Here is a 21,028-nt window from a genome sequence, read left to right as displayed (position 1 = left end):
ACGGCCTGTGGGCTGGCTCTCTCCAGGCCCAACAGCGCCGGCCCGCCGCCGCGCTCCTTGACCGCCAGACGACGGCCGGTGGGCTGGCCCTCTCCAGGCCCGTCAGCGATCTGATCACCTGCGACCAGGACGCGGCCGTCCACCAAAACATGTGTGTCTGCCGGCCTGGGCAGAGCGGCGCGGCGCCGAAAAACAGGCTTTGTGCTCGGCGTCACATTGCCTTTCACGTGTGGCGGCTGGGGGATTTTCGTGGGGTGTTGGCCGCCGCGTGGGGCCGAGTGGAACGCGACGAGCGCAACGGCCGCCGTGGCGACCGGAGATTAGTTTTCCGTCTGCTGCCGCACCAATGGGATGCCGGTAATGAGGAGCTATGGCGGGGGACACGGCCGGTGCGAGGGCTGTAATCCGGTTAGTGCCACACAGTCGCCGTACCTCACAGACAGACGGGCTGTTTCACGGTCTAATACGTCGAGCTTGAGAGTGAGCGGATGCCGCTAGACCCCGAACTGTGCGATGGTGATGACTTCAGAGAGCGCATGGTCCGATTGCTGTGATGGTTGAATCTGAATTGGAGAAGTGCGGAACGAGATACACTGAGCTAAGTCTGGTAACAACAGTTATTTGCCTATTGTAGAGCACCCAGTAAAGCCGCACACGAACGATTTTCGTACAAGGCAGGTTTTAAAACTTTAAAAGGGACGAATGAACATCATTCTACGGTCCTTGATTTCGTTGGCCGAGAGGAAGGGGTAGCCGCGGGTAGCACGCCAAGCTGTAATGCTGTTCTGTCTAATATGGTGTGAAGTGTCGCTCTGTCTAATATGGTGTGAAGTGTCGCTCTGTCTAATATGGTGTGAAGTGTTGCAATCCGGTGGAAATTTGGTGCACTGCCATCAGAACAGTTGTTCGGCCTGGCGGAAACTGGCTGAAACAGTTTCTTTGGGACCAGTTACTGTCCCCAAAAACCGATTACAACTCGCAATTTTACACCAACTTCTTTCAAATACACGATTCGGCCTTTCATTTTCAGCGAATGGATAGCTAGCTATGACGGCGGCTGTAATCCGGTTAATGGATAACTAGTTAGCTAAGGACGTAGCGATTTACCGAACCACACAGGTATTCGGAGTAGCCGTGTGTGTGTGTGTGTGTGTGTGGTTGTGTGTGTTGTGTGTGTGTGTGTGTGGTGTGCGTGCGTGCGTGCGTGCGTGCTTGCGTGCGTGCGTGCGTGCGTGCGTGCGTGCGTGCGTGCGTGCGTGCTGTGCGTGTGCGTGCGTGCGTGCGTGCGTGCGTGCGTGCGTGCGTGCGTGCGTGCGTGCGTGCGTGCGTGCGTGCGTGCGTGCGTGCGTGCTGGTTTGTGTGCGTGCGGTGCGTGCGTGCGTGCGTGCGTGTGTGTGTGTGTGTGTGGTGTGTGTGTTGTGTGTGTGTGTGTGTGTGTGTGTGTGTGTGTGTTGTGTGTGTGGTGTTGTGTGGTGTGTGTGTGTTGTGATTGAGGCTTTACGACACATTCAGCTGCTGAGGCTATATGGCGTCGCCTGCCTCTCACCCTGGCAGGAAGGGCGGGCACCGCGGGGAATTGAGCCCCGTACCTCTGGTTTCCCAGACGCGCAGTGGTAAACGAAGATGTGTTAACCACTACACCGCCGGCACCCCCGGAGTAGCCGTGGAAACATCACTGGTGTGAAGTTGGGAAAGAAAATGGGACGCGGTTGCTTGTGACGTGATTTAATTACAGCTTTCGTTGTTAGATGCAAAGAAGACGTCTCGATATGACTCACGGTGTCGTCATTGGGACTTCAGCACGCACTCAGCTGCTGAGGCTATATCGCGTCACGTGCCTCTCACCCTGGCAGGAGGGGCGGGGACCGCGGGGAATGGAATCCCGTGCCTCTGATTTCTCAGACAGGCAGTGGTTAACGCAGACGCGTTACCCATTACAGTACGGGTATTCGACACACAGTGTAGGGTGTAGGTGCTTTTAAAAGAAATTTTTCGTGTTTCGTGCCTAGAATTTGGAGGTTCTGGCCACATCTTACACAACCATCAAAGTTTAAATGCGCGCCTTTTCCCACATTTTTGGAAGGCGATGAAAGTCTGGTTTGGAAATTGAAAAGTTCTTATTACCACCCTTTCCAGAAAAGCATAATGAGTTCCGTAATAATCCCTATCAATCCATCCTACCTTGGCCATTTGAACTTGATAATGCGCACCAAACATGTATGAATATCATGCCTTCCAATACTAGAATTTTTAAACAGGTTCCCCTTCGTTTAAATTGGTTAGGCAGACCATTTTCTGCACACAATCCACTCCTCGCACGTGTCTGGGGAATGTTCTGATTCAGTCCAGTCCAATCGCTGGGTAAAAAAAAAAACAGTCTAATCAAAATAGACCATCAGATATTTATCGAATACATGAAATTTGTATACCCGTCCATTATTGCCGTCCTAACTGGGCTTGAGGTATCCTTCTGCGGTTATCTGTAAGGTCTAGTGTTTATGCATCTCGGCTTCGGATGTCCTGCCCCCTATTTACATCATATACATATTTGTCCCCCGTCTACCTGCTTTTTCTAGTCTGCTTCACTTAGCCTTGACAGTGGCATTGCCATTACCTTTGACTTGGAGCACCTCTTTTCTTAGTCTTGGGGTTCTTACCTACATATGTGCTAGGTAGACCCACCAAGGGTTAGGGTGTTGTCGTCTGTTTTTTTGCCTTTCACTACCTGGGTTTGCGGTGTAACCCTGTATGCTATTGAAAGTTCGTCATTTGCGTGGGTCAGCGTTCGCTTACATGTATTGCGAGGCACGCCTCTAATTCAGCGCGGCCACGCCTCCACCTGGATTTCGAGGTTTTTCTGCTAGGACTTGGAGAGCACCTCTCCTTGCGCTGGGGAAGGGGACCGTATCCACCTACAGGACGTGGGCGCTCCTCTACTGGGACAGTGTAGCGCTCCATTAACGAGGATTGTTTTCCTTGGACTGCCGAGTGCATGAAACATGGGCTTGGAGTGCCTGGTCTTAAACCCATTAAGGGCTAGAGTCGCCGCCTAGACATAGAGCCTCCTGTGACAAGCCTGGGGACAGTTCCCTAGGATTGGAGGAAGGGCCTTCATCGGGCCAGGGACATCTCTCATCCGGCTTGAGAGTGCTTGTCTTGTAGGGTTAAAAACGCCCTCCCACTTGGACTTATCGCCTCCGCACCCATTGGGTTGCGTTGTGGAGCCCATCTCCCGGCATAACAGCGACATCTTAATCGGACGAAAGCGGCCAACACTTCCAGGTGCTGCAGCCAGCGTGGAAAAGTTGAACGAGTTATGCGATGTATCTCAATTGCCATTTTAAGGTAAGTGGCGCGAAAGCAGTGTTTTCTAGCTCAATCGTATTTGTAGCTCGTTCTTCCATCCATGGAGCAGAATACAACGCTGGGTGAAATCCGTTGTGTAGGAAGGCTCGCGGGCCGTGGGCGTCCAACATTGACTTTTTGTTATCGAAGACAAATGCGTGGGAATGAAACGAGCGATTCTGAATGCCTCGATACAGTCGACAATGATGCCAGGCAGCACGCACACAAACGGCGCACAGGACCCTTCCTAGCAGCTGCTCGGCTCATCTGCCTATCTCTGTCATCTCGTCCATATAAGGTTTCGATTTTAATCCATCGGCGAAGCGGCACAAACAAAAGCCGACTGATCAGAGCACGCGGGGAACTCATCACGCCATCACCCAGTAAGCGATTTATCGAGGGGACCTGAAGCAGCCGTGTCAGGTTACCTGGGCCAGGTCACCAGGGGGACAATGGAAGAACGGGGCACATAACAGGGCAAAACTCGACGGCCGTGGGACAAAGAAGAAGCCGCAGCAGCAGCTCTGTTCCAGAGGTTTGCCCTCAGTGAGCGCACCAAACGCTGACACAACCGGTTGGAGGACAGGGGCGGGGCCGGGTGGTCACAACCGACCTGGCGGAAACTTGATTGTCCTTGTCCTGCCATGTGAAATTCCAACATTAACCCCGTGATTTGCCAGGAGAGAAACGACATAGAACGATTTTTCCACTTTCTGGACGTTTCTACGCCCCTGGTCCCGTAGGATCTGCTGAAAAGGTTTGCGAGAATGCTCGCGTTTCTGAACTACTCTACACTGCATTCTACACATTGGTCAAACTCCACAAAAATATATACAAGCCGCGCACATTCTGCAGATACACTTCAATACAGATTCTTAACGTTAAAGTTAGTTAAAGGGATTCAGCCCTGTCAAGAAATCGATTTTCATATCATGGGAAAAGTTCAGTAACAAAACAACGAATCAGCCTCATTAAATCCCCAACAACTGACATGTTTCCATTTTGCACTCTATCTTCTGGCAGGCCGCGAGCGTGCAGGCTGGCCATGACGTCAGCGATGTCTCGAGTCACCCCAGATCCCCAGGGGCAAGCGCCAAGTCGGTCCGTCCCGGAGCTCGATCGGTTAGAGTGCCTGCCTCCCACCACACCCGCGACGAGATGGGCGGGATTTAGTCGCCTCTTCTCTCGCTCTTCACCGCTGGCTGGTAAAAGCAGCCGCTCAAGGTTAGACGAAGTCAGAGGGCGGGGTGGGCCGTGCCGAGAATTGCGTCATTGTGGGCCGTGCCGAGCATTGCGGCACGTTAAGACCTGAGACACGAAATGATACGGTTTAACTAGAAATACACGGGCGGATGGTGGGGTCAGGGTGCACACAACAAGCGCTGCTTGGTGAGAGCCATGGTTCCAGAAATCAACCCTATAAAAAGTTTGAAACTCACTCCGTCATAAAAAGTTGTACGCAAACACATTGCAATTAAACAAATTCTAAACATTTGGAAATATCGTTCATGAGGAATTGTGCTCAGTATTTGTGAGGTCGTTCAATTTGAGCGTGATCGTGATCGATTTGTGTGATATGATCATCGTTCAAAAATTTGTGTGATCTGTGTGCATGTACGTATGTATGTCCTCTAAAATCCTTCCACTGTGTGGTTTTCATGGATTCGCGTTACAGACGAATCAGATCAAATATAAAAATATAAAAATTAAATTACATGGCTGCCGACTCTAAAATGCAAATAACGCGACGCAAAATTCATGAAGCCCGCGTTATACCCTTGAGGTCCTGAGACAGCCCTTAAAAGCTGACAGTGATGTGCATCTGGAGACCGCAGAGGCGAACGGCACCATTCGACTGCAGCACGGCTACTGACAAGCTGACTGAGAGGACGCCTGTGTACAATTTGCCAGCTCCAGAGTGACGCATTCGAGGCACGATTGGCGCGGCTGAAGACCGCTGACCTTGCCACGAACGTGTTGCACACCGATCCTTTCAAAACACATAGGCTTGCTTTACTAAAAAAAAGCAGTCCGAAACGACGGCGCATAAGTCGTATGGGTTCTCAACGTGCAACAACGTTCGTGCATCCCAGCGCTATTTTTAGTCACACGCAACGTACGCGTTGCTTTCCACAACACCCAGCTCAGTGGTTATCCATGAATCACCTTAGGCATATCTGGTCATTCTTAATTCCCTCCCCGAGTTGTTACGCACTAGTTACGCGCTCGGGGGGGAGGGGGGGAGGGGCGTGAACCCGCCTCCAGCCGCCGGGACGCTAGGGCACGGGCCTCGGACGCGTCTCGGCCGCGGCCGCCACATCTCTCCTGGGACGACTCGGAGGGGGGGGGGGGGGGCGCAGGCCAGGCTCCAGCCGCCGGGACACGAGCGCGCCGGCCTCGGACGCGTGTTGGCCGCGGCCGCCACACCTCTCCTGGAACGACTCGGAGGGGGGAGGGCGCAGGCCAGGCTCCAGCCGCCGGAACACGAGGGCGCCGGCCTCGGATGCGTCTCGGTCGTGGCCGCCACACCTCTCCTGGATCGCGCGCGCCAGGCATCGGAATGGCCTAATCCGCCGATGTCGGGTTAGAAGTTAGGCTATATATGAAGGCTTTGGGGCCTAGCACAGCTTGTGCGCAGAAAGTCAGATCGGTTAGCATGGATTGGCTGATTGTCTGATTTCTTCTCAACCTGCGCAAAATTATTTGGAGTTCTGATTCAGACAATAACCAATCTTCATTTTAATGGCGAAGAGGGCTGATCCTGGCAAAATGATGCTCCAAACAGACATTGGCCATGTTGTCAAAACTCAACGTGCCAAGCTGTGCCCATGGTCATGAAAACGAGGCTAACCTCCCTCTCAAGCAAAAGGACACATGAATAACAAAATGCTTCAAAACCGTGAAGACACAGCCATTCAAGACATCGAAAAAATCCATCGTTCCAGATTTCACATCAAGCTCCCACATCTAACCAGCCGATGCACGGTACTAAGTGTTGGTCATCATACTGAAGATCGATTATTACCATTTTGGCCAAAGGCCAAGAGACAACGGCTCAGCGCCGTTCTTCTTCTTATTTTCTCAAAACAATGTGCCATGTATGCAGCACGCACGTCCCCGTTTCACTACCTTTCACGACTAGCTTTAGCTTATTGGAAGTCGCCACCATGAAGAAGCTGGGAGCAGAATCCCTGTTCTCATCGTTCGATAGTACTAGCGCGATACTTTCAAGAGTCCAGGATGATAAAGACTCGTACATCTGTACGTTAACGAGCATGCAGCATGCAGCGTGCAGCTGGCATTTGGCTTTAGGGATGGGCTGGTCGTGCATGCCAAATGCTGGGATGTGGATTCAGGCATCACGTGCATCAGGTGACCCATGCATCCCATTATTACCCTGATCCCCGGCCAGCTTACCGGCAATTTCATTTGTTGTGAATCAGCGTGTGACTTCCTCATGGGGTCGAACTCTGCCTGCTGAATTCCCATTAGGGGAAGACTTTCCACCGCATCAAGGGCGCAGCCAGAGTCTTGGTGAGAGGCGGGGCCATGGGATTTACAAAGAACCCCTGATGGCAAAGGGTCAATCTCCAAATACACTATCACCGGATATAACCCACTTGGTTTCGATGGTCACCATGTTCTCCGTGTTTTATTTTTACCTCCTTTAACTGAAGCGGAGGCCAGGAACTACCGAAAGACGCAATTTTGCTCGTATTTCGAAGTCTTTAAACATGGAGAATTGGTGTTAGTGTTAAATGACGGCATGGAGTAAACGCCGGCCCTGTTCATTTTACCATGGTTCGGTGGACTCCTAAGCCGAGAGCACTCAGGGATATTCCCATATCGTTTGACTCCCATTCACGATCGATTGGTGACAACAATTGTTTAGCATCGTTTTCAACTTGCGTGCTTGCAACTCCTGGGAAAGTCTTAGGGATATTTGTGCAGCTCACCAGGCAGGAAAGTATATAATCATATATGCAAAATGCTCTCAGCAATCGGCGTGTCCTTGAGGACTAATAACTAACAAACTTATCGATCAGGAGGCCTTAGTAATAATATTTACCATGTACTGGTCCCTCCATGACGCGGGAGACCCTCTGCTAAGGGTAGGCGGCTCAGGATTGACTCAGAAGCCGTCATTGCTGCATCCCTTTTCGCTTTAAGTGGTCCAATAATTGTGGGTGAATAAGGGTCCCCGTTCGGTACTGGGGTCGCTGCCTGAACTAGGTCCCTGTCTGTGGCTCGTTGTAAACTTTCATCGTAAGTCCTCATATTTCCTGTCATTTTTCAAAGGGTCCAGTTCAGTGCAGGACACCCTCGGGCAATCGGGGTCGAGTCATTATCCCTGTTCAGCAAATTTCCCCCTGGCCGACTCGGCACCCCTTCTTCACACAGGATCCTGGCTAGGCACTGTGGGTTCTTGGCCGACGCATGGGCCCCACATATGTAACTTCAGGGGTTCTCGACCAATATAAATCGCGGGCCTCGGTCTCGTCCCTGCCTGGGCAATGGGCCCCCAAGTTCCAGACCAACTTGGAGCCGGCTGTTCGGTGGTCGAAATAGAGGCCCTGTCTGTCTCAGGGGCCCCATAGGTGCAACAGGTCTTCTGACTGACACCTGAGAGTCCGACCCTACAGGAAACGACCCATAATGTGACCTACAGGCAGCCCTTCCGGTCCTTCGATCACGCCTTTGCTCGTCGGTCCTGAGGAAACCTTTGGTCCCTCGTCCGGCCCTTTAAACACGGCTCTGGTCAAATCGGGGCCCCTTGCCAGGACAGGAAGCCTGTTGGCAGCTCAGGCTCCTGACATGGGACCTACATACACGGGACCTTTCATTGATTCAGGGGCCCCAACCAATGTAAATCGCGGGCCCGGCTCGTCTCTGCTTGGAATATGGTCCCTGGGGCCCAGACCAATATGGGCCGACTGTTTGGTGCAAGTGGTGCCTGACATAAAGGTCGTCACATCGACTCAGAGGGGCCACCTATCAGCGCGAAGGCCCTCTTACTGGCATTTGAGATACGAAACCTGCCTACATCCAGCGTAAGCCACTGCCTGCATGGGCATTGACTGCAAAGAATTGGCGAAATGGTTGTCAGCTCTCCCAATTTGGAAGGACTCTTATTGGCCCTGTACTTTTAAATACATCCTGTCCGGTCAACGTGATCCGAGATCCTTACCCGCACGGCTCAGTTTCCAAACTACATGTGTGCAAACGCGCTGTCTAAAACCGGGCATGTGCTGATAAAGACTAGCGCAGCGTGGCAGTTGGCAGCAGACGGTGGCCCATGTAGGGTGTTTGCACCGCGCTTGTGGGATACCTTCTGGTGGTCACGCTCAAATCGTTCGGTCAAAAGCCGCGTCTGAGCTGGTGAAGACCAGCGTAACATGGTAGCTGGCAGCAACCATTTGGTCGGGTGGGGCACTTGCACCACTTGTGCTTGCAGCGCACCACGCTTGTACTTGCACCACTTTGGTGATGTGGGAGCAGTCTTACTTCTGGAGCGGGAACTAAAAAGCCAAGTACATGTTGTGTATGCTGTTGTAAATACTGACCTGCGTGACTTGTTGTAAATGCTGACCATGCGTTCAGCACGAAAACCAGAATGTGTTCGACAACGCTGTCTGCTCTTGTCTTTTCCAGGAACAAATTTGTCAACTGGTTTAAAATGTCCGGGGTGAATAATAAGTGTGGACTCCAAAATAACAAGTATTTTGGACGAAACGCTACATCAAATGATGCAGCCAAGGTGACCGACTTTGTCAGGCGTCAAAAGACAAAGCTTTCAGTGATTTTCCTGGACGTGATGATTTAGATCGGTGCAGAGCACATTCAAGCAGCTTGAGCAGCTTCGGGACTGTCACAATGAAGTGAAGGAAGACCGCGCTGTGCCCGCCTGCCTCTGGCCAACTGCAGGCTTCTGGAACAGTATCGAGCAAACAGAACTAGGAGCGCTTTCCTCAGCAGCGTCTTTCCTTCCGCGTCAGATCTGTGTGGAGCCACGGGGGTGTTTTCCGTCACCGTTTAGTTTTGTGGATGTAGTAGTTTTAGTTGGACACCTCTACGCTCCACTAGCGTTCAATGGTTTGGCTGGGATGGCACTGAACCAAAGTTTTTTTTTCATCCGATCTCTGATCTCAGCTTGGTGTCAGATACACCAGGAACAAGAGGAGATTTGAGAGCGATAGCTTCTCTCTACACAGGGGAATATCTGCGCAAAGGGGATCCATTGGAATTTCGGCAAAATGGGTGCTAGCCAGCGTACTTACAGTCTCGATTGCCGCCATAAATCTCCCCCGAAAGGGAACGGTGAGATGATTGCAAAGATAGCTGGTCGCCTGGGGCGAGAGGGAGATGGAGCGGGGGGAGGGAGGGGGGTAGTTGCCGGCCGGCCGCGGTGCTCGCTGACGCTCCTCTGACCCTCTCGTCTCGGAACCGGACGTCATTGACTGCCGAGGGTGCCGCTACGACGGGCCGCGATCGCCAAACTTGGTGCGGTGTCGCGCTACAGACAACAGCTAAATCGACAACAATGCGTTCATTACTGGGGCCGGCTGGGCAGCTAACAGCTGGCAGTCGCAGGGGGGGGGGGGGGGGGGGGGCAGGCGGGTGGTCGGTGGACGGAGCTGGCGCCGGAAAGCCAGATGACAATACCGAGTGAGCGCAACGCTTATGCAGCAGGGAACACAGTGGTACAATAGCCACCGTGTCATGAGAGTCGAATAGTCGGTATGCGTCTTAACGGTGTTACACGCCTCTCTTTCCTCCCCCTCCGCTTACGCCTCAATCCTGGCAACGCTCCGTCTATAGGGGGCAGGCTGTATACAACAGCTGTGAGTGGGCCTAAGTGTCCCCCTGCCCGCGCATGCCCCGAACGGAGGCCCCTGTGTGAGGTGCGTCTCGCTAGGGGAGGAATCCTAGATGCACGTCGTCTCACTCCACTACTCTCCAATCTCCCTCATTTCCAAAGTGCTCAGATAGCTCTTTAGAGGTCAAAAGGGGCTGTTATTCAAACCAAATAAAAAATATCAAGGGTGGAGTCATTTTAGTTCCTCAGCTCCTGGCAGAAGCTTGGGGAGAACAGAGCAAAGACACCAATGACGCGGCTGAAGTGTACGTCGTTGGTCACGCCAAGGTCTGATCGTTTCATGCTGGGCGCCCGCTAACAGACAACAGACGATCCACTGACCGGTCACGATCCCTCCGGGACCTTCCTTTGAGTTGACAGTTAGCCAGCAGGTTTGCAAGAATGACACTGAACACGCCGGCCGAAGCTTTTCAGGGAACGCGGGGCACGTCGTCATGCACCCTCTTATGGAGCGCCAGCGACTGCGGTGGCCATGTTAGAACTCACGAGACATGGGGCAACCGGGATTCGAACCGGGGCCCACGTGGTAGCCGAAGGCGCCAATCACTCGGAATTACGGCTACAGCTACAGTTCATTAATAATTATTTTCCAATCAGCGCGAGAGGCGACCGTAATGGCTGGAATCACTTAGAGTGAATCGAACTGGTCCCATGCGATGTCCCTGGTGGCCAATTCACCACCGGTGATGGATTGTTCTCCGTATACGTCGGCGACTGAAGTCCATTTACACCCTCCTCCGTAGCTGGGGGCGGGGGGGCTGTATCATTTACCAGTGCCACGAACAGTGAATGACAGTCGGGCAGTCGGGCCGGGTGTTACTGGGAAGACGAGGCTTGCCGGGTGTTATTGGGAAAGCGAGGTTTGCCGGGTGTTACTGGGAAGACGAGGTTTGCCGGATGTTGCTGGGCAGACGAGGTTTGCCGGGTGGCACTGGGCAGACGAGGTTTGCCGGGTGGGCACTGGGTAGACGAGGTTTGCCGGGGGGTATTGAGCAGACGAGGTTTCTATGATAGCAAGCTGACTGCGCGTGTTCGATAAGAGACGCCCAACGTGGTGATACAGCTCTGGGCCTACGCGGCAAACGGTGGCATGCGTATGCACGTATGGCTAAGCACGTTTGGAATACATAAGACAATTATAAATCAACAGATGACAAGCGGTGTTTGAGACAACATGAAGCTGATAAAATCTAACTGAAAGCGCTGCGAAATAAAGTTGATTTACTCTAATCACCGGCTGCACAGGCATGTCAACTGGGCTAGAGAGCGGCCATGACATCAAACGTTCATCAAAGTTTGACTTAAATCCGACATTCGGGGTGGTATTTGGCATCCTGTTGACAATGCCACCACGCCAGCCAGTGCCATGAAGCAATCAACTGGTTGAGTTGACTGACACGGCATGGTATATCGCTTGTTCATATAGCCTCACCACATGCGAGTTTGTTAACCTGCCGACCACTTCTATAACATACTTTACCAAAAGTCCTATTCTTCTAATTTGTGCCAGATCGCATATCCAATAGCAGGCATCACCGTTATAAGTCTGGGTGAAGGCGCAATACGTAAAGTGGTACGGTACATCCCATATTGCATGCAATTGTGCGTATGTACCTAACACTACGCATGTATTTATGTATTACTTATTTCAGTCTGCCGGTATGTTTGTCATCGGGACTTTACGACGCACTCAGCTGTGTCAGCACATTCAACTACGACCCATTTTGCAACAAACCGAGAAACAACGCACATACATTCCATTCACACAAACACTGAGTCCTGCCAGAGCCTGCCGCGTTGTTCTTTATGCCTCCTATTGTCACGACACGCCAACCAAATGGCCTTCAGAAGATTTCTAGGACTTCCGCGCGGGGCTACCGGAAGCGAATTCAGTGCAGTGGCGGCTCTGTATACCAATGTTCGCCTTTCTGTTCTGGTATCAATAGCCTATCCCTCTGACAGCTCCTGCAGGCTGGTAGAAGCACCTCTTTACAAACCAATGTACATTTACAGGCTCATTTCATATCAGGTAGTGTAATGCGCCTGCGAATATCTCCCTGAGCACGCCCGTGTGCGTGTCATTACTTCTGTAACTGCAAATGTATTCACCATGTGATGAACGACATGCTAAATACGAACATAACATGGCTATACATTTGGGCACTTGAAAACGAAACTGAAGATTGTCGATGCCCTACGTGCTCTTCATGCTCTAAAACCTTGCATGCCAAGACTGTTAATTTGTCGAACGTAGACTGACATGACTCTCCATTTTGTTTACCGCGCTTGCGCTGGCATATAACATCGTGAGTTTGCCTCAGTCACAATCCTGGAATATGAAATGTTATGCTGTAACAAAATACCAAGAAATGTCAGTTTAACAATTCGTGATATATTGGTTGCACATTGACACATACCCGTGTTTACAGTTCCCATCACATATGTAAGCCATCCTTAACAGCATGTTGTGGGATAGGTGCGCTTGTAACAAAATACAGGGTCAAAGTTCGGCTTCAGTGCGTAATATGATGTACGTTGTATGGATGAACTAATATAAGTAGCTTATAACATGCATTCGTTTCATGATGCTGATAATGTGAGGTAACACCATTATGCATCAGGTTTGCGTGACTTAGGGTGGCCTGTGATCTAAATCGATCGCCTACAAGCTCCTAACTGGGGTGTAGTTTCCCGTTGGTGGGAGCTTCAGCCCCCCCCCCCCCCCCAACATGGACCCAAGCCCCTCCGTAGGATGAGAGGAAAGTGGGCCAAATTTGGAGATGAGCACCGGTGTTGGCCTATTTTTGGGCGGAATGAGTCATTTTTTACTGCTCAGACCCCTCCTCCCCGACCCATTCTGCGAAACTATGCCCCTGGCTTTTCGCATACAGTAAAGGCCACAGAGGAACGAGTAGTCGCTAGTCGGTATGCTTGTCCGTCAGAGAAGTTCAAGATACATCAGTCACATTTTTTGCTGACCCATCGGCAAGTTGCGGTCATTTTGCATGCACATGGAAAAGAACCTGGATGAAACACCACCGGTCTTTGATTGAGTGACATCATTTTGACATGCCGTGGAGAAGCCTGGACTTAACTTGACGTACTGTACGCTTACGACACAATTTAAACACATCAACGTAGAGTGCAGCCAGAAAAAACCTGGAGAAGTTCAGTATTTTGTTAAAAGACAACACTTGCAACACCATTGAAAATGATTGAGGATAACCTGACCTTTCAAGCAAACCATAATCACCTCCGGCACATGCTGGAACTATGAGCAATTGCACTATAAATATTCATGCTACCAACTTGAGAATTATATATGTTGGGAAATACATCCTGTCAGTCTTAAGTTTATGGCGCCACGTTAACCTGACCTAAAAGGACGCAAACCCCAAATTCTTTAACAGTGTGTCTCGGAGACCTCTTTTAGAATTACCGCATTTCTCAAATATTTCACGTAACAATTCCCTGAGGTTGTTATAAGTGAGCGCGCATGATCAGTTGCTACTTAACATATCCGATTTATAGTTGTTCAAAACATATCCGATTTTTCTGTGAGTGACAAAAACCAAGCCGTTACACATTGGTTTTCGGTAGATCGATACCACCTGCGTTGGGACGTTGCATCGTCCACCTATGGGCTTTCTGGGATACTGCCTTTATGCTTCTGTACGGCGGTGTAACTCAATTTAAAATTTAAGCGGTGTGACGTGAACATCGAACGACGGACGGACGAAACGCCGCGGCGGCCCGTCCGAAATGCGAAGCGTCGAGACCGCGTTGTACGCGTGTACACACATGCGTTTTGTACGATCGCGTGTGCCCTGTGCTGAGTGCTCTTCCAACCTATTTGCTATTACACAATGCACAGAACAGCCTGGCCTACTGTCAAATGCGTGCCAATGTGCGCACAGTACTAATTCACTAGCAAATATCAAGTCCATAAAGTTCACTGAAAGATGGTATCCCTTGAGTGCTGCCAGCTTGCCTCGGCTCCAGCGGCTTGATCAGTCCTTCCTCGTTACCGCATGGTTGGAGTTGTGTGTGTGCTGACAAAAGTAGTAAAAGAACACATCGAGCGTGTCGTTTTTATTTCATTTTTTCATATTAACAGGATTGTTGAATTTCGCTCCTAGATTTTGGCCGCATGTGACGTGTTCCTGCCGTGGGATCAGCAGGTAACGGAGGCGTGTGATCAGCAGGTAACGGGGGCGTGTGATCAGCAGGCAACTGAGACGTGTGATCAGCAGGCAACTGAGGCGTGTGATCAGCAGGCAACTGAGGCGTGTGATCAGCAGGCAACTGAGGCGTGTGATCAGCAGGTAACGGAGGCGTGTGATCAGCAGGTAACGGAGGCGTGTGATCAGCAGGCGAGTGAGGCGCATCATCGTGTGATGTGAAAAAAACCCAGCAGGCCTTTGAAACCGGCTGACAGTAGCGGCGAGTGAGTTAAGCGGCCAGCGCGACTGCGGCCCGCCATTTCCGTCTCCCGCGTGACTAGCGTAACGACTGGACCGCGTGGCGCGACCATAACGCTAACTCCCTGACAATGGCTGGTGCCGCATGATTCCCGGCGCGGCATTAGTGGCGCGAGGGACACCGCCGACGGCGCGGCGACAGCCTTTGTCTCGCGGCAGACGCGGCGCTGAACGTCAGCGGATTTCTTGCCCCGCTGCCTGTGATGGACAGGGACGTGCCCACGTGCATGGGGAGCGGTTCAAACGCATTCATGATTGTTTTCTGTTAGAGATCAGGCCGGGGTCGTGACGAATCGCGTTGGCCACGAAACCGGCGCGCGTGGCGAATCCGGTGCGCAAATGGGATTCGGGCCATCAGCAGTGCAGCTGAATATGCGAATTCAGAATATTGAGATATTTGAGTAAATATCCTCACTCGCTCAACATGTGATGACCAAAACAAGTGTTGTGATGTTCGGACACGGGCGGCCATTTCCCGAACCAAGCATCACAAAATTATTGGAAACAGGTCACTAAAAGAGATTTTCAACTTTAGCCCCACGGGACCTAAGGGCGGAGGGGACGTGGAAGGCGGAGAAAATTGCGTTTCCTAAAGGCAGCCTTTCGTGCGTCATGATTGCATACCTGCATGCATGATTTCGATAACATGACGTGCATCTCGGTTCATCCTATTCAGTTCTCTATCATGTCATGTGTGTCATAGGTTTTGCTAATAACAATGGACGTATCACCCTTAAGGTCAGGATATCGTTTAAGAACACAGAACCCGAAACACATGGATAATTTTTAGCTGCAGAACTATGTTGTTGTCATTGAAGCAAAGATCACCCAATGGCGGACTATCTTTTGACTTCGTTGCCAGACACTGTAGTTCGGCGACCATCCCCGATGGTTATCTTTGTTGGCTTGCTGACATTTTCCAACTCGGCTTTTTATCTCCGTTCTTCGTTTTTCCGTTTCACCTTCTCCATTTCATTTGGTAATCGAAGTTTTGTCCCGACTTCCTCCCCCTCCTCTCACTGCTGGCCGTGGGGAAAACTGACGCCCGCTAGGCGACGAGTTACAATTAAAGCGGAGGATTCGCTGCAATTTGGGATGCAACCCTACAGGCTATATATATATATATATATATATATATATATATATATATATATATATATATATATATATATATATCCTGAATGCGTGCGTGCGTGCGCGCGTGCGTGTGTGTGTGTGTGTGTGTACGCATACAGGCAGCAGTTTGCCACGAACGTGCTGTTGATTAAGCACAAAAGCTTGTTTTGCATTAAAAAGTTTTTACGCAAGCTTTCACTCCTGGCAAGAGCGATTACATATATCAGGCTCATATTCTTGGATGATGTCAAAAATCGATATCATTAAACGCAGCAAAAATGTTTGTACAAATAACGCCCTTCGAAAGCACGGTTTGTTCGTTGTATTGCACCAAAATGCTATACTTCAGTTATGAAAGGCCATCACCAGGCTTAAACAGCAAATCATCGATCGACATCATTAAAAGCCGCAAAAGTGTTTGTTGGTTGACGCCAGGGAAAAATTGACGCCATTGATGTTGGTTGACGCCAGGGACGCTTGTTCGTTGTATTCCATTGAAACTTAAGCCATCAAAGACTATCCCCAGGCTTAGTCAGCAATTTGAACATGGCATGTACATTCAAACCCACAAGCAAAATACACTGGAAGGTTAAGTCACAGCTGGCATAAATTCAGACATATGTGAATCCGGGCTCCTGGGTGGAGATACGGAACATAAAAGCAAAATCACCATACACCTACCCGAATATCATAATACCGAAACCACCATTAATTCTGAGCTCTGGTCAGTAGCCCGACACCTCCCGCCAAACTAGCAGAGCTGCCAGGCTGAGGCGCTGTACACAGCTGCAGCATGTCGAGAGTTCCCTGGGGAGGAAGCCCGACACCTCGCCCTAAACTGGTAGGGGTGCGCCCGCCGGAGCTTGAGCCCGCCGCAGACAGTTGCAGCACGCCGGGAGTTCCATGGGAATGAAGCCCGACACCTCGCTCTAAACTGGTGGAGATGCGCCCGCCGGAGCTTAAGCCCGCCGCAGAGAGCTGCAGCACGACGAGAGTTCACTGGGGAGGGGGCCCAAAGCACGGCCCAACAGCTGTGCGACAGAGCCAAACAGCCCGCATTCGACAGAAGTCTAAGGAAAACGCATCGTAAGATGCCCAGTTCCACTGTATTTTCCGAATATTGTAATGTTTCCCTTCTTGGGAGATTTGCTGAATCTGAATCATTCAGGTATTCCGACATTCCTTGTCACAATTCTGAGCAAGAGGCCGTTTGCAACGAAGTGCAACGCAGCCTTCATAAAGTTTGTGTTCCGCTGTACTCTCACGGCTGGCAGCCGGCACAAACTGCCGCCCCCCCCCCCCCCCCCCTACCCCTACAAATCACCTGTGCAAATATGCATCTCTACCAGTTTTAGTCACGTGTTCAAGACGCTGATGAAGTCCCTTGCAAGAGCTGAGGCCCGAATGAAGTTACTGCTGGACCATTGTTTCAAGCACATGCCGGTGGGTCTCGTAAAAAGTGATGGACTTAACCCGATAGTTATAAGAACATTTTTGAACACACCAACAGACCTGCGGGAGCTAATTTGCCCACTGGCACGTTTCCACCTAATCAGCAGATTAAGCTGTAACCTATCATATTCGACAGTCCGTTCATTTCAGCCAGGACAATACATTGCGTTGTTATTGGGATCACAGACCGAACCGCGGACCATTGCTAGGTTAACGGATACGAATCAAAACTTGGCATGACAGGGAAAGAGTGCTGGGCATGATACAGCTATCTTATTTGTGTCTATTTCACCGACACAGCTTGTTCACTTCAGTTCAAAACTTCAAGAAAGGCAATGCATGCGGGAAAAGAGCAAAACAGGGCAGCAAATAAACACCAGAAAGGCGGCTAATACTTTTTAAGAGTGTGATGGTATATGCATGACACAGAGTATGTGGAATGCAATGTAGAGCTGAGGATTCGGATTCGCAGGATTAGAACCAGTTTTAAACAATAGGAATTTCGCGGATTCCCAAATTCTGAAAACGATTTTTCCAACCGTGAAAAGCAGGAATCAAATTCGAAAAGCTTTACTGAATACTAAAAAACCTATCATCTAAATGTGAAATGAAATGAGGGAAATATGATAAACTGAATGTAACGCATGTTTGCAAGCCCTTCACCAGACTTGCTCGTCTTAATTTAGTACATTGCATTAGTTCGACGTTTCGATGCCAAGTTTGGAAGCTACTCGAATCTCGAATCAGGTTCAGAATCCATATTCCCTTAGATTCAGATCCCGAAATGGTACGGTCCGTCAGTTCTAAAAGTTAACCAAACGATGTCTGATTTTGTTGGATGCATATAATTCTCGCCGACCTCAAGCATGCGATTTCACGACTGAACCCCGGGGAAGCAGGCTTCTTTAAAATACTGATCTCGAAAGATATTGAGCTTTCGTGTAGTTGTTGCTCAGCGCATCCATACAGAGTACTAGCTCATGGCAAGGCACTTCGTGTGAGACACCGATTTTGATCCGAGCATCCGACGGACAGCCAGGACTCACACGCCGATGCGCAGTACCGTGCCGTACCCACGCCCCGCAGTCCGCAAACGGTGCCTTTCGCCGCCACCGTTACTCACCCAGCGTCGCGGTAGCCGCAAGAATGATGAACGCGGTGCCGACCATGGTTCGCCGCCGCTGGTGTGCCGCCCGCGCCGCAGCCTGGCCACCACGCTCCGCCGCCAGCAGCCGCCGTCCCCGCTATGACGTGCGGCCAGCGCCGGCGAGGGTGGGGCAGAGGGTTCCGCCGCCGGGCCCCGCGTCACCGCCGCACCACCAGCCGGGAGCGCCCGCGTGGCTAACGAGCGTCGCAGCGACCCCGCATCCGCCGCCGCAGAGATCTCGGTCTGGGTACAGCGGCCTAGTCTCCACACGCTACTCAGCACCTGTCCGGCGAGGCAACGCGCACACTGCCTTCAAAGCGGCGGCGATCCTCAGGCATGGGTAGGTCGTCAAGGTGATCATAACCGGTTATAGGGTTCGGGATTCCGGGGCAGCTCCATGAAAGGCAATTAAACTATCTGATTGCAGCACAAGCTGAGTCAGTGGTAAAGGCCTCAACGCCATTGATTTACTGAAACATTGTATGGATGCTCCTAATATTATAACCTGACGCCGCCTCTGAAGGTGTGACTAACGACAGGAAATTGGACAGTGTCGGTACTCAAAGGCTCGTACACCACCGCACCTAGCGGTCATATATAAATCTATAGTTAGAGAAGGCTGTCGCTAGATGTCGGTATTAATGCGAGCTTCGTCAACAGTTTGTGTGATACGGCAGATTTTGTTTCGCATTGAACACGTCAGAATTAGCACAAGTATTGAGGACAGAGCGGATCAAGGGAAGGGATGGAGCCATGCCCCTTGGTTTCCGAAGGGGTTCCTAGCCTCCAAAGGGCCGAAGCCGGCCGAACAGACGAAGACAGTCGCGAGCGAAAGTGACGCGCCCACAAGCATGAAAAATGATTATTCACTGAATGAGAGGATGATGACTGAGAGAGCTTAAGGCTCATTACGCTGTCTAGAGGCCCTACGCTGCTCTTGGGGCCCCAAAAGTCCACTTGCAAGGTCAATTTGATCGATGAGGAACTTTCCACGTTGCCCTTGGTTGCTTTACATTTTCTCGGAAGGCACCATGCTGTCGTTGGGACCCTTTCCAATTCTCTGTCACTTGCATAGGAGTCTACACTCTTGTCGGGGGCCCACATGTTAATGCACTCGGGTACTCCTTTATAACAGTCAAAGGAAGAGCTCTGCATTAGTCATCGGGCACACTCGATCGTTCGGGGGCTCTCCACATTGGGTTGTTGGATAGTTCCTTTTTCAGTGGAGGGCTCTACATTCTTGTCGGGAATATTTTAAGCCTTCTCCCATCTTTTGAGCTGCTTGGGCACACTCGGTCGTTCGGAGGCCCATCACATTCAGCCTTGGATACTTCCTACTGGCTTGCAAGGGCCTTACGCCTTTCACGAGACCCCATCTGTCAACCCGCTTGAGCATACTCCATCGTTCGGGGTCCTCAGCATTGGTTCTTGGGTAATTCCTATTCAAATGGAGGGCCCTACGCTTCTGTCGGGGCCCTATCTTTTCACCTGCTGGGGCACACTCGACTCTTCAGGAGCCCTGCACATTGGGTCTTAGGTACTTCCTATTCGAATGAAGGCTTCTACTATCTGCTAACATGGCTGGGTACTCTTCATCGATCAAAGGCCCTCCACGGCCTATTCACATTCACCCGAGAGGCCCTGTATGCTATTGCCGGTGCGCCATATGCCGGGCTACACTCGGTTGTTCAGGGGCCCTTCTATAAGCCTCGGATTCTTTCCACTTGCTCGAAAGGCCTTGTGCTGTTGCATAGGCCGATGTGAGTCAACGTACCGAGGCATTCAATGCTCAGGAGCCCTGTACATTGATGGAGGGCTTTTTCCCTTCGAACTGATTTGCGTAGGACCCTTTGCTCTAGTCAAGGCTCTTTCGGTTTACCTGCTCGGGCACTCTTGATTGCACAGGGCATTGATTTATGCACACTGGTCTTGGGTTATTGCTTTTGCGCGAAGGGTCCTGTTTTCTGACCGGCTTCTATCTGTTAGCCTGCCGGGGTACTCGCAATCGTTCAGAGGCCCACCAAGATTGTCTTAGGTTCTTCTCGCTTGCTCCGAAGACCCTTCCTTGCTGATGGGACCATCTTTGTTGGCCTGCCGCGGCACCTTCGATCGCTCAGGTGCAGTCCCTGTTGGTTGTGGTTTTCCCTTATCATAGGAGGGTCTACGCCGTTGAGGGGGTCCTAAATATTTACAATAATGTTTGGGGCTTTACGTCCCGTCTCTCGTCTCTCGGGATGCCGTGGTGGCGGGGCTGTGGCCCGAACCCCAGACGACTGCCTTGATCGCACCTCATACGGGATGCCGTGGTGGCGTGACCGTGACTCGAACCCCAGACGACTGCCTTGATCGCACCTCATACGGGATGCCGTGGTGGCGTGACCGTGGCCCGAGCCCCAGACCGACAGATCCAGGGCCGAGCGCCCTGACCATACCGTCCCGGACCTAAATAGCAATGCAATCGCAGGGCAACTCTTGATCGTTCCAGAGTCCTCCACATTGAGCGCTTTTGATGAAATCGGAAGGATATTATTCTGTTGCCGAAAGCTCCACGTGTGCTTACGAGCGCCAGGACGTTTTACGTGCTTCCGTGTATGGACCGAGCGAAATCGC

General features: G+C 51.2%; 1 protein-coding gene across 1 annotated transcript in view; it reads right to left on the bottom strand.

Moving 5' to 3' along the window:
* LOC119093912 (lachesin) overlaps positions 1-18,510 on the bottom strand; it is a 50,312-nt gene extending 31,802 nt beyond the window's left edge. The window contains exon 1 of the mRNA XM_037216926.1: positions 18,395-18,510. Within this exon, the coding sequence (XP_037072821.1) occupies positions 18,395-18,440 (46 nt within the window). The 5' untranslated portion in view covers positions 18,441-18,510. The remainder of the gene's footprint in view (positions 1-18,394) is intronic.
* Positions 18,511-21,028: the final 2,518 nt, after the last annotated feature.

This window comes from Pollicipes pollicipes, unplaced genomic scaffold, assembly GCF_011947565.3.
Source record: "Pollicipes pollicipes isolate AB1234 unplaced genomic scaffold, Ppol_2.1 Scaffold_4002;HRSCAF=4701_pilon_pilon_pilon, whole genome shotgun sequence".
Taxonomy (NCBI): Eukaryota; Metazoa; Arthropoda; class Thecostraca; order Pollicipedomorpha; family Pollicipedidae; genus Pollicipes; species Pollicipes pollicipes.
Note: the sequence above shows the minus strand (reverse complement) of the source record. Positions and strands in the feature narration are given on the sequence as shown.